The following is an 18,827-nucleotide window of genomic DNA, read 5'->3' as shown; positions in this document are numbered from 1 at the left end:
TAACACGTGTTAAGTATCACTTGTGTATAACCAGAACTAATGATATGGAACCTTAGAGGCTAGAGTGAACAGTCAAACCTAGGGAAGAGTCGTGACTTGGTCTGCATGTGAAACAACATGAGGAAGGCTGGGAGGAGTGGGTAGGAGAGGGGAGAGGAAGGGAGAGTGGTATGAGCAGTGGGTCAGTGGTGAGACTGCGTGGTTTGTTTAGGAAACAGTGAATAGATGAGTCTGGCTGGAAGTAGCATAGAGCCAGTTTATGTACTGCATTGAAGGCCAGGCAGTGGAATTGTCATTTTAGCTCATCGACAATATTTTATTGAAGATTTACGAAAAGAAGGGCCAAATTTGGATGAACATAGAAATATTTCTTTTGAAAAGTCACAGGAGTTAGATGGTTTCCTTGGACACTTCTCACCTAGGGTCATATCCTGATTAATTAGCCACTCCATAGCAAATGCCTTTGACAAAAGGAATATAATTGAAAATCAGAAAATTCAGACTATTGACCCTCCATTCATGTGATGGAGTCTGTTGATTCACTGATTCCATTCAAAAAGCATGTAATGAGACCTTTTGACTTACAGGTTGTGTTCTAGCTATCACCTGGTCCTCTAACAGGAAATACAGATCAACAGAAAATTTCAGTAACTGATTTAAAAGAAAAAAGGTTCATAAGGAGTTTTGTGTACTCACCCCCCCATGTCTCTGTTTCTGTCTTTGTCTCTCTGTTTCCCCTCCTCCTTCACCCCCACTTTGAACTATCTGGGTTCTACTCTTTCAGCTCTGTTTCTTTTGGCTGTAGAGACAGAAAAGTGCTTGGCTCATTTTTTTTTTTTTTTTAGCATCAAGTATTTTATGAGTTTAATTGATAGAAAAAATATGCCCAGGTGATGTCATGTCTGAACGGTAAGGGAGAGGAAACCTAAAACCCCAAATCTTGGTAAAGTTCTATTAGCCAGACCTTGGAACCATAAAAGACTATTACAGTTATGCCAAACGATGTGACATACTTAATTGGCGTTGCATTCTGTTGGGCCGAACCCTTACATTAGCTTCCAGGGGAGTTCTAATTTATCTATTTATAGGTAGATATTAGTTTAATTTCTGAATAGTTAGACCTTTGAAGACACTTTTGGTAAGAGGCAAAAATATATACCTTGTCTTTTTCCTGTTGCCATTTGGACCTAGATATTACAAATCCCACAAATGTTGGCATGGAGACTCCACAGAATATTTTTGAAAACCTTTTTGCTGGACTCTGGGAAAACCTGGTTAGGTCAGTTCAGGAAACATTCCTTTCAAGGTTCTGCAGTAATATACTGTCCTTGGATAATACAGGCTCAGAGGGAGAGGCAAACATATAGAAAACTCACATATAAGAATATGTCTAGAAATAAGCATATGTTGTGAAGATAATAGATGGGTGATCAGACTTTTTTTAAGGCATCACTGGGTGATCAGTGGCTTCCGTTTGGTGTTGACTAAGAGCTTGGTGCTTTGCAGATGTAGATCTCTAAACAAATCCAGGATTTGATCACATCTAGCTTTTCGTCAGGAGTAGGTCTTTCTCCTGTACATCCAGAATTATCATAGACACGTTAGTTATCATTCATTCTTATGTTATCACCCATTGTTATTTTTTTTAAGCATACTGCTTTTATTTTTTATTATTTTGTTGTGGTAAGAACCCTTACCATGAGATCTACCCTCTTCACAATTTTTAAGTGTATAACACATTGTTGTCGACTATAGGCAAGATGTTATACAGCAGATCTCTAGAACTTACTTACCTTGCATAACTGAAACTTTATACCTTTAACTCCCCACTTTTCCCTCTCTTAAGCCCCTGGCAACCACCATTCTACTCTCTGCTTCAGTGAGGTTGACTATTTCAGATATCTCATATAAATACAATCATGCAGCATTTGTCCTTCTGTGATTGGCTTATTTCACATAGAGTAATGTCCTCAAGGTTCAGCTGTGTTATTACATATTGCAGGATTTCCTTTAATTGAAGGCTGAATAATATTCCAGTGTATGTTTTTACCACAGTTTCTTTTTCTTTTTGTAACTTTAAATTTTGATATCATTGAAAACTTTAAAAAAAAGCAACAATAGTACAATGATCCCCCTTATGCTCTTTACACAGATTCAACAATTGTTTTAACATTTTGTACCTTAATTTACTCTACCATTTGCACATTTGCTTTGTAAACATACACACCTTTTAACCATTTGAGAATAAGTTACAGAATCATGCCCTTTTATACCTAATTATTTTAGTGTAGGTACCCTAAGAACAAATATACCTACACTAAAATTATTATTTTAGTTACAATTTTAGTTATAACATGCTCTTAAATAACCATGGTATAATTATTAAAATCAGAACTTTTACATATTGACACAATTTTTAGTTCAGTTTCTTTAGTTTCATCAATTATCCCAGTCTGTTTCATAACATTTTTTTCAAATTCTGTCCAGAATCTAACACAAGGATCATTTATTGTGCTTAGTTGTGTCTGTGTAGCGTCCTTTAACTTGGAACAGTTCCTTACCCTTTCTTAGTTCCCCGACCAGGGACTGAACCCGGGCCATGGCAGTGAAAGCGCTGAGTCCTAACCACTGGACCACCAGGGAATTGGCAACCCTTTCTTTTTCATGACTTTAATATTGTGTGTGTATGTGAATATGTAAGTTAGTTTAATTTTTTATTGAGATATAATTGTTGTATAACATTGTGTAAGTTTAAGTTGTACAGTGTGTTGATTTGATATATTTGTACATTGCAATGATTACTACCATAGCATCAGCTAAAACTCCTATCACACCACATCATTGCTATTTTTTTAAACCATATTTTATCTATATTTATCCATTCATCTGTTGATGGACATTATGTTGTTTCTACATCTTGACTTTTGTGAATAATGCTACAAGGAATAGGTGAGTGCAGATACCTCTTCAAGATTCTGGTCGCAGTTCTTTTAGATAAATACCCAGAAGTGGGATTGCTGGATCATTACATATAGAAGTTCTACTTTTGTTTGAGGAACCTCCATACTGTTTTCCATAGTGGTTGTACAACTTGCACTCCCACCAACAGTGTGCATGAGTTCTAATTTATACACATTCTTGCTGACACTTGTTTTTCTTGTCTTTTTTGATAATGGCCATCTGAGAGGTGTGAGGTGCTGCCTCATTGTGGTTTTGATTTGCATTTCCCTGATGATTAGTGAGCATTTTTAATATCCTGTTGGCCATTTGTATGTATTCTCTGGAGAAATGTCTGTTCAAGTCCTTTGCCATTCTTTAATTAGATGATTTTTGTTTGTTTCTGCTATTGATTTGTGGGAGTTTCTTGTACATTCTGTATATTAAGCCCTTATCAGGTATTTGGTTTGCAAATACCTTCTCCCATTCCACAGGTTACCTTCTCATTCTGTCTCCTTTACTGTGCAGAAGCTTTTTCATTTTGTGTAGTCCCACTTGTCTGTTACATTCCTAAACCTAAGGAACTAGTTCAGAGTTACTATAGCTTTCTTTTAGATTCTCTTACAATGAATGGTGGTTTAAGCATAGCAAAACATGGCTCTAACCAGAACTCCAATGAACACTGTATGTAATTCAGGCTGTGAATAGGTACCTGGCAAGAGAAGTTCCTGTGTATTTAATCTGTGGTCAAGCAGATCCAAGAGAGCTACTTCCCCAGGTTTCCTTTGCAGACCTCTATTCTTTTTGCCTTCTGGAGTCCAAAATTCAGGTTTTACTTGCCTTGATATTTCTTAGAAGAAGTCAACTGGTTGATCTCACGAAACAGTCATTCTGACAGGTTTTCAAACAGAGATAATTTTTTTTTTCTGCATAGCACCTGCTGCCAGTGCTGTGCAAGTCGAGGTGCTCACTACAGGCTCCTGGGCAGATAGCGCAGTTGTCACTGTAGTACTAAACAGGACACATTGTATAGGTTTCTTAAAAGATATTTGCAACAATTGCTTAGTTTTTTGTGCCTCTTACTCCTACTAGCATTGACTATAACTTCATTTATTATTATTTCATGTAACTTATAACCCCTGGTGCATAAAATTAATACAAGTGGTTAGAGTCATTTCTCTGGTTTTGATCTGAAGTCAGTGTTGGCATCTGTTTGTTTCCACATTCATAGAACTTGGTGAATTCTGCCTGGCATCTCTTCCAAGATAATGTCTTGTCTTTGAATTATAAGGGCAAGGTTTAGTTTTCATTCAGTAACAAGATAGCAGGCAGTTCTCACAGTCGATGGAGAAGAGGGCCTGAGAAATTTGGTGGTGTTTCTGTCAAAATGACCTCTCAAAAAACAGGATTTCCTTACAACCCTTGAGACCTCAGAAAGACAGCCCTAAATATCCCTTCCCCATTCCCTTTCCTACAAATGGCAGGAGCGCCAAAAGTTAGACTCAGGGCTGTTTTCTGCCTCTGGGAAACCCCTCTTTTGTGTCCACGGATCCAGAGCCTCAGAACTCTGCTTGCCTGTCTGGCGGAGGAAAGGTTCTCGGACAGAATTTAGTGCCCCCATCCCGTGGTCCAGGCGTTGGGCCACAACCTCTCTGTAAATATGTCATTCCCTGTTTATCCATTTGGAATCTGAGGTAGTTCTCTGATCCTGATGTCTTGGGGAACCTCCCCCCACTACCAGAGAAACATAATTGTTGCAGCACCTTGTTTGACTGTTCCCTTTAACTTGAAGGAATTCTTCCGTGTATTCAGAATGAGTACGTTACTCAGGATCTCTAAGTGTCTGTTACGGAATGTCACTGAAAATGGTGGAGTACAGGATCCATCAAAGCAGTGAGAAAACTGGCAAAACATGCCAGAATCAACTTTTTCAGAACTCTAGAGATTAAAGTCTTGTAACAATCTGGGGCGCATCTATTTAGGAAAAACAACTGAATCTCAGAACAGCTGGCGTTGTGAGATTTTAGCTTGTGCTGTTTTTCCTCTCCAGATCCACAGTCGCCTCAAAAACCAATAGTTCCATAATCACAGTGCAAACCATCAGTGTGGTAGGCAGTGGAGAGGGGGCAGAATGGACTTAAAGGTCTTTCTAAGCCCCTGTTCTTCCTGCTTCTACATTAAGCTATGATGTACCCTGAGATTTGAGAACTGCTAGTGAAGAAGCCAATTTCAAGTCTTAGCTGAGGGAACATACCCCATTAACTGCTGACGACATCTAGGATCACTTAAGACATACTAGATAGGGCAGGACTAGAGCTTATCTGCCTCAGTCATCCGTAGGAGACCACAGGGCAACTATTGCTGCCTCCCACTGGGGCCTTTTGAATGTATCACAGTGAACTGGGGGCAGTCTCCACCTGTCCTGTTGGCTCTGTTTTAGTTGTTTCCAAATAACTTCAGGAAGAAACCATCATAGTACTTGATTTCACTGTATGTAATTCTGTAATGGGACACACGCCAACGGTATTCATTTTCCACAGAAGCACCCATATCTTCTGCTGAGTCACTGATGTAATCCCTGTGAAGCTCAGGTCTTTGTGGAAAGTTGATTCAAATAGCCAAAGCGGGATGATCAGTGCTTGTGAAAGGTGAAGGTAGCTTAGCCTACAGGGCTGTGACATAGAACTGGAGGCGGCCTTATCTACCCTTTTAAAGATAATGCACTGCATCATACGTACTTGTGTTAACATGACCATGCAGCAGCACCTTGTACACACAGTGTTTGGCTGTGATGACACATCTCATCTGAGCTGTTCGCATTTTTGATTGGTGATGGATCATTGCTGTGAAATTCCAGCCCTGCCTGAGTGAGTCAGTGTGACTCATACATTTGGTAGAGATTTGTGGCACTAATCAGTTGACCTCATCTGTTTTCTCTGGAAACTGTTTATCATTGTATTCAGGTCAATTGGCATCCAGGTGGATGTGTGCAGCATCAGGGAATAGGATTTTAAAAACTTAGCTGTTCTGATGATACTTGGTTCTTTTGCTGCCTGTGTTGTGGTGGAATTGGGGCTCTTCAGAGAAACCCTCAGCTTGGCTTTCCACTTAAGGACCAGCTCTCTACTTAAGAGGCCTTTAGGAAACATTCTTCTGTGGGGTAACAAAAGTGGGAAAAGCATTATCATCATACGATCTAGTTAGCTTTCTGTCTTTAGATGGATGTAAACCTAGACCACCTGTAAGGGTTTGTTTTTTCTGCAACTTTTTTTCTTTATTTGGAAAGTAATATACATTAATTGTAGAAAATTTTCAATATAGATAAAAATAATGAATGGAAGTGTCTTATAACTCCACTGTTCAAAGACTCATGAGATGGTGTATTTTAAATCTGCATTAGTAATATTTCATGTTCAATTATGTTCATTGTATGTCACATTTCTGAAACTTATCCCACAATTTTGTCCATTCCTTTTATACTTACTTCTTGAATTAGAGCCTCATTTTAAAACAACTTTCATATGCCTAAAGACAGTTACTAAGAGTAGGTCTGTGTTATTAACTCAGTCAAATATGGCTTGATTGAGAAAGGGTTATATGAGGATTTTAAGTATCTTGCTTTGCAAAAAAGTGTTCTCGTTTGAGGTGTGACTGTTATCGCTCCACCATATTGTGCTGTGCAGGTATGTGTACTATTACTGAATTCATTTTACACGTTAGAATGTGCATGCAGCAGAAGGGGTGGGCTGGTGTGGACAGAGAACATCTTAACACAGGGGCTATCGATATAACCTCTTGCTTCCTAAACTAGATGGTGGCAGAAGGAACATCTTAATCTTTCATTTTCCCTTAGCACTTAATAAAGTTTAGCATGAACAGTAGATGCTTGGTAAAATCAACTTTGGACCTTAAACACTAGGTTTGGTTTGATTTCCTGTGGTTGGTAGAGAGCACCAGAGGCCAGTTCTTATAGATTGCTTACCTCGTCCAGGTGTCCTTGTGGAAAGTGGATATGTAGTAAATTGTTAGTCCTAATTCTGTTAGTCAAGTTGGGGGATCTAGTAAAACTAGCGCCATGGGGATGTGTTCTTTGGATAGTATCAACATTGTGCATTGGAGCTGAATTTAAAACATGTTCAAAAAGAAAAAAGGTAATAAATTACTCAGATGACAACTAAAGCAAATAAACCAAATATTTAATTACATAAATTGTCAAATTCCACAAAATGTTCATGCTGAAGAGTAGATTAATATACATGCTAACCCATGACACAGTCCCTAAAATTTAGCCTTGGAGGTTTAAGGTGATCCTCAGTTAAGGTGTTTGCAAATACTTTGTGTTTGCCAAAGAGTTGTGAATTAATTAGGAGTGCATTTTCTTAATTGGGGAAAAATTTTTAGATGAGAATTCCAAAATATAGAGCAAAATTTCCTATTAAGTTAAAAATCAGGGCTTCCCTGGTGGCGCAGTGGTTGAGAGTCCGCCTGCCGATGCAGGGGACACGGGTTCGTGCCCCGGTCCAGGAAGATCCCACATGCTGCAGAGCGGCTGGGCCCGTGAGCCATGGCCGCTGAGCCTGCGCGTCTGGAGCCTGTGCTCCGCAATGGGAGAGGCCACAACAGTAAGAGGCCGCGTACCGCAGAAAAACAAAACAAACAAACAAAACTGTAATGCTATGATTTTAAATACAAGTTCAAATGTTGCCTTTAATGCTCACTGTATTTTTGTATAAAAAATATTGTATTTTGTATATTGTATTCTCCAAAAATTAGAGGAAGATTAATCTTATATTAAATATCGTTCACTTTAGAAAAAAGCTTAGCTCTGTTGCTTTTAAGTATAGAGTATCATTAATAAATAAAATACACATTTTTATTTATTGTTATCTTATGTATTGTGTACTTTCTAAACTCCTTTAATATTGATAAGTATGCATGTGCTTTTTCATATTAAATGCATTTCAAATATTGATCCAGAAAATTGATTTGAGATTAACCACCTATTAAAACAAATACAAGCCTTTTGTGTTACTATTTAGTAAGTAGGATATTAGAATCAATTTTTAGTGGTTTCTGCAAATAATGTTAGTAATGACAAAGAAATTTTGTCTTCTTAGGAAGAGTCTTATTTCAATATAGCTGAAGTTGTGGGTTAATAAGTAAAAGGAAGGAACTGCTATGTTACTTTACACTTCTTAGGAAGCATCATTAAATGTGTACATTTGGTCTACTTGCTGGAATCATTAAATTTTATTTGGAAGTGATGCAGAAGTATGTGCCTGTGTGATGACCTGTCCCATCTTCTTTAAAGAATAATTTGCTTTGGCCAGTCCATCTTCTGCAGTCACTGCTGCACATAAATATAATTTAGCAAAGGATGATTGGTTCCCTTGATAATACCTTTTCTTTTTTCAAGCTTAATCTTAGATGACTTTGTTTTATGCTAGCAGCCATTGCTTTGTTAGAAATGAGAACTATCTAATCAGCTGTTATATAGCCAACACGTGATTCCACTAAAGAAATACAAACCTGAGGTTAAATTAAGAAGGGTGGAGGAAGGGAGAGACCTTTGGGTGTAGATTAAGCAGACCAGGGATTCTTGGGTCAGGCAGGTCATGTAGTTGTTTGAAGGGGCACTGGTCCCTGTGAGACTTCTGTCTGGTGTGTTAGCCATCATGCTCAGGCTAGGGTTATGGCAGAGTGACATCTTTTTTTTTTTTTTGCGGTATGCGGGCCTCTCACTGTCGTGGCCGCTCCCATTGCGGAGCACAGGCTTTGGACACGCAGCCTCAGCGGCCATGGCTCATGGGCCTAGCCACTCCGTGGCATGTGGGATCTTCCCGGACCGGGGCACGAACCCGTGTCCCCTGCATCGGCAGGCGGACTCTCAACCACTGCGCCACCAGGGAAGCCCCAGAGTGACATCTTTTAAAGTTGTATTTTAGATGTTGAAACTGGGCTTGTAACATTCAAATCTGCATGTGTTTCCTTAACTGTGTTTTGCACTCAAAACTGGATTAGGCCGCCTTCCATTGCTGAATTGTTATTTTCCAGTGTGAGTAAAGCAGGAGTCCTCAAGCAAAGCATTCTTCTTTAAAAGTAATGTGAGCAAACCAGGTTTTGCACAGTCTGGTATATTGAGGCCAGTGACTTACCAAGGTGCTTTTCAAAAATGTATTTGGTGTATTAGTAGGCTTGTGTGAAAGAATCATCTTTCTTCTGTTTGATGGTTTTTGAATAGAAAATGTAAAAGAGCTGCTCAGCTGAACAGTTGGGGAGACCTGTCCGTTCAGTTTTCAAATCTTAGCCTGCACCTGTGAGACTTTTGAAAGCAGTTAATATTAATTATGCCTTCTTTTAAAATGTTGAATTAGCTTAATTCAAGGAGAAGGAAGGCCTATAGCTTCTTTTGTGGAACATTTCTGTCATTGACTCTGTGGGAAAGTAGTTGACAACTTTTGAAATTTGCTTTCATTTCAGGCTTGGAGTTGCGGAGAAAACTTACCTGTTTCCCCTCTGAAGCAGTCATTTAGAGCTCATAATGAAGCCCTCAGTATTGTCATCTTTCTACTTGCCCCATCTTACACTGTCACTGCTTTATGACTTGCAGGTTCTCATAAATCTGCAGAAAGGAGAACTAAGGCTTAGCGATGTAGGGTCTCCAGAATGAACCCTAATGTTAAAACATCCTGACCCTTTGAAATGTCAGCATATTTCCATCTCAGTTTCAGCTGCCATACCAGGCTTTGGGTGAGGGATCGGGCTGTGGAGGCATTTGTATACTATTTAGGTTTTGCGTACTATTAAGGTTCAGTATCACAGGCTGATATCACAGTTGCTAATGTATGACCTTGCCTAGGTTTAAACTCTGAAGCAGGAACTCCTGATAACAGTGATGGGAAGGTGCTGTTAAAATTGGGTCACATGATAGGAGGTCTACCTATTAGCCGAGCTCTATCCCTTCACTTGTTTAAAATTGCAATCTGTATACGTGTTGTTTCAAATCACCTCTGCAAATCTGGCTTGGCCTGCTGATTAGAGCCTGGATTGTTGGTTAGTCTCATGTATAGTCTGATTCATTATATGCAGTGAGTGGAGTTGTTTCACTGTCCGTGGGTATATTGCCTGACAAGATGATAGCCAGTACACAGAACTGTGTAGGCCTCATAGTCTACAGAAACAGCTTTGTGGTGACGGGGTAGTTGGTGGTGATGGGTTACTTAGTGGTGGTTTGACCAGCAATCCTCATTTAGCTGTAGGTACAAGTAGAGAACAGTGTCCATTTTTAAAGTACATCTGCCTCTGCTAAGAAAGTAATCTATAGCTTTATAGAAGTTTCCCTTTTTATTTGTAGATATAATACTTTGCCAAGCAGAAGAACCCTGAAAAATTCAAGATTAGTGAGTAAGAAAGATGACGTGCATGTCTGTATCATGTGTTTACGTGCCATCATGAATTATCAGGTATGTTTCTGTTTATAATCCTTTAAAAAAATCTGAATTCATCAGGCTCAGATCTTGTTCTCTTTGGTGACTTTGTATTATTTCTATTTGAAGTAAATAGCAAGATTTAATGAAATTCTATTAAAAAAGAAAGGTCTAGTTCATTCTAGTGCTCATAATTCATCGCCCTTATATTTTAATTAGCATTTATAATTTACAATGTATTTAAGGGAAGACATTTTCCTCTTATAATGGCAAGCTTGTCTAGATTACTTGGTAAATGTTTGTGACTATTAAAGACAGCGTAAGCCACTGGTTGTGGGCAATAATGGAGCAGCCTTAGGACCCTAGGAATGATAGACTCTCACACTGGACAGGTCATTGCTTCTCAAAGGGTTATATGATGAATAGGCAAGGAGTTATAATTACTGTGTGTTGGACCCTGTGGTTGCTGATCTTCCTAAGAAACACTTGGAGGATTCTTGGTAGAAGTGCAGAGTCCTCCTTAGAGGTTATCCCCACTCTGAAAAACAACGGGAGCAACTAACTACAGTGTGTGGGATTAATCCTAACCACAAAGTGGGAGTTAGAGCCTGAAGTATCTAGGGTGAGCTGCCAGGGTCAAAAGTATAGTTGTAAAAGCAAACCAGGGCTGAGAATTAGACAAACATTGTTCACATCAGAAAATAGAGTTTGATTTCCATTGAAACGGATCCTATAGATGGGTCCAAGTAGAAGTGGGTGGTAAATTGCATAGGTCAGTATTAGAGCTCAAACCCAACATAAGCATGCCAAACTGAATTTAAGAAGGGAAATATGCATTTATTCTTTCAACCAATTAATATATTTTGAACATTTCCAGACAGACCCTGTTCTAGGCACAGGGAATACAGCATCAAATAAATAAGTGCCCAAGGGAACTTACTCTCTATTGAGGGGAGACAGATGGTAAACAATTAAATTGGTAAACTATATAGCATTCCAGATAATAATAGTGATGAAATGAAATAAAAGCTGACATTTAAATAGTGCTTCCTAAAGTCTAGTGCTTTTAAACCTACTACTTAATTTGAGCCTCATAACAGTCCCGTGAGATTGGTAATATTACCCTCGCCATTTTACTGATGAGGAAGCTGAAATACAGAGAAGTTAAGTAATTTGCCCAGGATCACACAGCTAATAAATGGTGGACTCAGATTTGAACCCAGGAAGACTGCCTCCAGAGAACTACTACTTAGTACTATAGAAAAAATAATCAAGAAATAAGAATAAGTGCGGGAAATGTGAGTTCAGTTTTAAGTAGTCTAGCAAGAAAAGTGTCATGGAGAAGATAACATTTATGTAAAACTAGAATGAGGGAACAAGGTAAGGAATATTAAGGGAAGAAAATTATAGGCAGAGAGAAGGGCAAGTGCAAAGTCCCCGAGGCAGGAATAGGTCTGATGTACTGAAGACACAGAAAGGAGGTCAGGTTGGCTGGATCAGAATGAATAAGAGGGAGAGAAGTAGAAGATGAAATCTGAAGTTACAAGGGGGTCCTGATTATGCAGGGCTTTATAAGCCAATGAAGGGACATTGGCTTAGCTATGATTAGAAAGCTATTGAAGGTTCTGAGGAAAAGTGTGACTTAATCTGACACTTGAATTTAACATGATCCCTCTGACTTCTGTGTTAGGAATCACCCTGGGGGGCAAAGACAAAAGGAAGTAGACCTTTTAGGAGGCTGTTGCATTAATTTAGGTGAGTGTTGATGGTGGTATGGACCAGGAGAATAGAAGTAGAGGTGATGAGAGGTGGCCAGATTCTGGTTTCGTTTTGGTGGTAAGGACAGTAGCAGTCCTGGGCGCCTCGAAGATGGAGTCGCCGTCTACTAAGATGGGGAAGGCTGCAGGGTGAGCAGATTTGGGAGACCTGATTAGGAGTTCAGTTTGGGGGATGTTAACTTTGAGGTGTCCATAGATATCCAAATAGAGATCTTAAATAGGGGTCGGATATGCCAGTCAGGAGTTGAAGATCTGGAGGTCTGGGCCGGAGATAAAAGTTTGAGAGTCAATAGATGGTATTTAAACCCAGGGGAGTGAAGGAGATCAGCGAGGATAGACAGAGAAGCAGAGAGGTCCTAAATAACCCTGGGGCACTCTGTTTAATGTCAGAGAGATGAGGAAAAACTAGCTAGAGAGACTGAGAAGCAGCCAGGGAAGTAGGAGCCAAGCACAGGAAGTATTTCATGGAGCAGAGAGTGGTCAGCTGTGTCCGGTGCTGCTGCCAAGTCAGGCAAGATGAAGAGAGTTGGCCATGGGCTCCAGCAAAGTGCCCATCATTGCTGGTACAGTTTCATTGTAGTGTTGGGGATGAAATCCCTGACGGAAGTGGTGTCAAGAGAGAACGGGAGGAGAGGAATTGGAGACCACGAGTGGTTGGAGTTTTGCTGTAAAAGAATAGCAGAAAAATGAGAGAGTGGCTGGACACTGGTTGTTGGGTCAAGAGAGATTTTGTTTTTGTTGTTTAAGAAAGGAGAATTTGCATCATGTTTTTACGCTAATGGTAGTGAATCAGAGAGGGAAAAATAATGATGGGGGAATGGGAGAATCGCTGGAGCATATACTGTTCTTGAGTAGGTTGGAGGGAATGCGATCAAGAACTCAAGTGGGGGGAATGGCCTTAGGTGGGAGCGTGGAGAGTTCATCTTTAGGAAGAAGTGAGGAGGGAAGACACAGATCTGTGTGGGTGGATTGACGTGGTGGTGGGAGCTTTTGGAAGTTTTTTTTCTGATTGCTTATGTTTTCTCGGTGTAATTGGAAATAAGGTCATGAGCTGAGAGTGAATTGGAGGAGAAGGAATAATTCCTCAATTCGGCAGAATCAAGAATGATTCTTGATCCCGTTATTGAACTCGCTTCATTTTATAGAAGCATGAGGTACCACGCCTCAGAGCAAGGAAGGTTCTCCTAGGCTTTTGGTCTCGATAACCATTGCCAAGAGAAGGGACCAGAGGTGGTGGTTGTCAACCCCGGCTGCACAGTGAAGCTGCTTAAAAAATTCAGATGCCAGGGCTCCATCCTTGAGATTCAGAATAAATTGACCTGAAGTGGGTCCTGGAGAATTGGTGTTTTGTTTTGTTGACTGTTCCAGGTGATTTTGCCAAGCGGTCAGGATTGAGAATCACTGGCCCTGGAGCCTTTTCATCATTTTAATGAAGAGACACATATATAGTTTATTCATGGAGAATAGGAATATGGTACCTTGATAATAACATCATTCCTGAAATTTTTCATAGAGAAATATGTGCAGACACTGATGTGCTAGAGACATAAGTGCATTTATGATGGTATAAAATCACATTAGGTAGAAACTTCAGGGTTTTTTTTTTTAATCAGCATTGACAGTCCTCTCAATTAACTCCTAATGCTTTGTTTTTTCCACATCTGTTTCAGTATGGTTTCAACATGGTCATGTCTCATCCACATGCTGTCAACGAGATTGCACTAAGCTTGAACAACAAGAATCCAAGGTAAGCTGGCTTTGTAATGTACAAATCTGAATGGAACTAGGGACACCAGAGAGCTCATCGACAATCAAATTAGAGTTGAGAAACTTTCAAGCATGACTTTTTTTTTTTTTTTTGCGGTACACGGGCCTCTCACTGTTGTGGCCTCTCGCGTTGCGGAGCACAGGCTCCGGACGCGCAGGCTCAGCGGCCATGGCTCACGGGCGCAGCCGCTCCGCGGCATGTGGGATCTTCCCGGACCGGGGCATGAACCCGTGTCCCCTGCATCGGCAGGCGGACTCTCAACCACTGCGCCACCAGGGAAGCCCAAGCATGACTTTTTAAATTAAGATTGTCGATAGACTCCCTGGCTAAGTAGCATTTTCTTTTCAGCTATGTTACAGTTTTACAACTGGTGACAACTCTGGTCCTGTCTTCAAGCTTTCATTCCTCTTGAGGCCTGGTTCTCAGCATCCTTGCAAATTTAGAGCATGAAGCTTCCAGGTTGTCAGGACTGGGGCCAGGAGAGTCTTGATACAGACTTAGCCACACCACTTTTTGCTGAAAGCTAACTAAAACTACTACCGCTTGTCTACACTTCATTTGCAGCCTTTACGTGTGTAGCTTTTATTGCCAAACCAAAAGAGAAACCCAAACAAAACAAAAATAACTGCACGCAGATTTCTTTTCATATTCACTTTCCTATATAGGCAAGTGCCATATATTATTCATTTCACAGATTGCCTCTAGAAGCCTGTTTTCGTCAATTTATTTCCATCAGTGTAATGCACTTTCCATTCTAGTGCATTTCTGCATTTCACACTGTTACTCCCTTTTGTCAGACCTCTCTGATAAGACTGCATATGTGAAAACTGTTAATTCAGCTGAAAAATATGATTATAAATTAGATCCTTGCAATGCAAACCCTAAATCCTATTTAAATGTTGGATTTTATTATTCATACTTCCCCTGGTTAACGCTTTTGCAACTTTCTGATGGCTTCCTTAGTTTACTAGAATCCCAAGGAGTCATGCTTCTTTGTCACTGTCTTCCACTGAGGGAAGTCATTATTCATTTTTCTTAAGACAATTGATATTGTGGATTATCAGAATGATCTTTGTTTAGAGGTTGGCAATAGCTTTTATTCCAGAAAAAAGATGAAATACTGAAGTAATCGTACTCTGAAGTAACAACACTGTCCTTGACATTGTATTTGAAAACTTAGATTGTATCTCTAAGGTTTTCCTTCTAAAAATATTTCAGATGGAGTTTTATTTTCTTGAGTCAGAGAAAATCTTCTTGTATTAGCACAGCTGTAAGCCCAGCTCCTTTCAGATCTCCTGTGTGGGAAGAAGTGATGGAAGCTTGCATTATTGTGGGGATTTTTATGGAGCCGTTGCAGATTAGCAGATTTGCAATGTAAGGTGTTGATTTCCGTTGATTTTGAACTGTTTCAGCAAATGTTTTATCTCTGACTCTAGGACCGGAGAAAGTGTTTAACTAATGGGTGGTTTTACTGAATATTCTCATGTTTCCTGTTGTCTTTAGCTCATTAAAAATACTTTTTTAACCACATTACACTGAGTCACTTGATGATAGGACTAAAAGACTTAATCTTCCCATAATTAATTTTCATTTGTGAGTAATTTGTAATCTTGGGAATAGGAAACATGCCTTCCAAACTTGCTACCCTAGATAAGCCACATGTATAGAAGTTCGTAAAGGTTTTAAAATGTATGTGCTTTAATATAACTATGCCTTAATTAGTAAAAGTTTAAAAAAATACATGGACAAATATCATATTCATCTTGGAAGGAACAGCAGACTCATCGTTCATTCACTTTCACTGATGTGTGGTTTTTTTCCTTCTTGTTTTGACAGAACAAAAGCTCTTGTCTTAGAGCTGTTGGCAGCCGTTTGTCTTGTCAGAGGCGGGCATGAAATCATTTTATCAGCATTTGACAACTTTAAGGAGGTAGGATATTCTAGTTTTAAAAAGAATAATCACACAAACATGTTTGGACATCTTTGAACAGAATGATTTGCCTTGTGTGTGTGTGTGTGTGTGTGTGTGTGTTTTATTATTGAGATAGAATTGACATATAACATATTAGTTTCAGATGTACAACATAGTAATTTGATATTTGTATATATTGCAAAATGATCCCCACAGTAAGTCTAGTTAACATCCATCACCATGGTTCACGTTTTTATTTATTTTAGGGCCTAAGGGGTATAATAGTTAATTTTCTAAGGTGTCACTGAGGGAGAAGTAATGAACCTAGTCTAAATAAATGGATGCACTAAGCTGTTTTTGGTGTCTCATTTCTAAGAAGAGCTAAAAACTATTTGCAGGGCTCATTTTCCTTTGGAGAACACAGAATAGCCAAGTTTGAAAACTAGTTTTGTTAAATGTATGTTGTTTTCATATGACTGTTACTCGAGCATCCACCTTGTAAATTTTACGAACTCTTTCATCCTAGTTACTTTCCTCAAATCATATGTGTGATCCCTGCTTTGCTGGATGCTATGAGAAATCACTCAAATAACTACAGACACTGATTTTAGCAGTCTGTAATCTTAATCAGGTGATCTTGTCACAGGAAAACAGTAAACCAATGGACATGCATGATTGAAATGGAAACTAAATGACTACAAAAGAAGAAACAGTTACACATAGATAATATGCCACCAAGAATTCTGAACCAAAGTATCAAGGCATCACAACTGAACTCATAGCCAGTTTCTCTTGGTGGTGGTGTGCAGCCTTAGATAGCCAGGAAGGGTGCCTGCTAGCTCCCCTGTAAGTGTCTAACATCTGAGGCTACTTTGAGGTGGGACATGACCAAAGTAATTGAAGGCACATGGAGCCCCAGATTACAATAGCATCGGCCAAGTTGTGCCTTTCCCTGGCAGTCCCATTTGATTCCAGATGCTTTTGGATTAAGACCCCAACTGGATTAAAATCTAGATCTCAGGGGAACTTCCAGACCCCCTCTCATCTTTCCTGGGAACCTCTGGAGTAGAACTCAGCTAGTATTTATTGGAGAACTCCTATGTGCCAGGGGCTGTGCCAGGTACACACATGAAATCATTTGGTTCTTACAGATAAATGTTAATATCTCCATGTTATAGAAGAATAAAATTTCAAATACATTACTTGCTCATGGTCCCATGGCCAGATAAGCAGCAGAGCCAGGATTAAGATTTGGTGCTGCTGACCTTGAACTTCTGTTTCCAGTGACTTTTGGTCCCCATTGTGTGTGAATCTCCTGAGACAGGACCTAGGAGCCCATCCCCCTGCCCTATCCCCTTAATTGGACTCACTACCCCAGCTGAAGGATGTACTAGTGAGCAACCCATAATCCTTTACGTGGGCTGGCAAGCTTCAAAGATACTTCAGTCAACAGGGGAAACAGTCCTCCTGCCCCTTCATTTGCATTGCCTCCTTCCCCTGCAGTCACTGCCTTTAGATTTTGATATCCTCCATTTTGCTAATGCCAACCATGGACAGAAGCAAATATTGTCTTTTTATGTATTCAGCCTTAGTAGTGAAAAATATTCGGGTTCTAAGAAAATGATGAAGAATAGTAGTGATTCTTTAAATTCATATTCTGGCTTCCAAAACAAATAGAGTCTTTAGAGATAAGAATGTGTGAGTGCTTGTCCGTGAATGTTTTTGTATATCATTTACAGGACATAAAACTTATATTTATAAATAAGGAGATATGTGGGTGGATTCTAAAATGAAAGTAAAACAGCATGTGAAGCTAATATAACTCCTACATCTTTATCATTAGATCATATTTTGAACATACCACATGCCAAATCTTTTCCACACTGGAAGCACTTACCATACAGTTATCAGTGACCCTTGTTATAATAAAAGTCATATTATAACAAGCAACTGATTATACTGCAGGTCAAATTCTGTCCTAAAATTATAATTGTATAGAATCAGTGTTCATTAAAGCCAGTAAATCACGAGATGAATGTTAAATTTGTTTTCTCTTAGATAAGGTAGAGTGCCTTTCTTATGCATAATAGGCACAGAAATACTTGCAGGATTGAGTTTTAACTATCTGGTGTCAGAATTGTATATGGTTTAGCCATTTAGGGCATTGCGTGTGCTTAGTTGGAAAAAAAAAAAGAGTTATCCTGCTAAATCTAATAGTTGGCTAATAGTAAAGAGGACTAAATTTTGACTTTGAATTTAGAGCTTTAACCAAAATCTCCCTCATTTCTGGAATTTCTTGTGAATGATGGTGGGTGTTTAAGTTCTGATTTCTCCTTGGACTGGCAATTGCATCTCAGAAAACAAACCATGTCACGTGGGAGAGGGGACACGGACAGAGCTGGTTCTGTGGGTGCTCTTGGCTTGCATTGACCTCAGACTGTGGTGTTCATGTAGACAGGCCAGGAAAAGGATTATTCTAATAGCCATATGCAGGAGGCCAGGGCAGGAGCCCCTTCCTGAGAAACTGCATTCTTAGCGGTAGGTCAAAAGACATCCACTTGTTTATCTGTTCAATTTGAGGGTGAAAAAAGTTAGTGTATATTGACCTTGGTTTTTTTTTTTTCTTTTTTTTTTAATGTAATGCCACACAAAGGCCAGCATCTTTTGAAGCTCTTCCTTTTCTCTTTTTCTCCTGTCTTTATGTGGTTTTTATTTTTCGTATACATCCTAGTGAAGAGTATATTCTTTAATCATTTTAGCAAAATGTCAGTGGAATCTTTTGGGTTTAGAGAGGTTTGGGAGCCAGATGTTCCTGATCAGGAAAAGTTGTCCTCACGGTCTCAGATGCCTGTGCAGATAGAGTCTTGGTCAGTGAGAAATGCCCATTGAGCTGCCCATGGCCGAGAGAGCACCATACCAGCTACGGGGGTCCTAGGGAGTAGGGTCAAGGAAGAGTCTTTGCCCTCAAGAACATTGTTTTTAATGCTTTTATCCCATTTAGTAAG

General features: G+C 39.5%; 1 protein-coding gene across 2 annotated transcripts in view; it reads left to right on the top strand.

The window, feature by feature from the left end:
* FMNL2 (formin like 2) overlaps positions 1 to 18,827 on the top strand; it is a 304,250-nt gene that overhangs the window by 225,570 nt on the left and 59,853 nt on the right. For both annotated transcript variants that reach the window (XM_082659009.1, XM_082659008.1), the window contains exons 7-9: positions 10,292 to 10,400; positions 13,813 to 13,889; positions 15,747 to 15,840. In XM_082659009.1, coding sequence (XP_082515135.1) covers positions 10,292 to 10,400; positions 13,813 to 13,889; positions 15,747 to 15,840 — 280 coding nt within the window. The remainder of the gene's footprint in view (positions 1 to 10,291; positions 10,401 to 13,812; positions 13,890 to 15,746; positions 15,841 to 18,827) is intronic.

Source organism: Grampus griseus (genome assembly GCF_964374135.1).
Source record: "Grampus griseus genome assembly, chromosome: 7".
Classification (NCBI taxonomy): Eukaryota; Metazoa; Chordata; class Mammalia; order Artiodactyla; family Delphinidae; genus Grampus; species Grampus griseus.
This window is presented reverse-complemented; position numbering and strand designations above follow the sequence as displayed.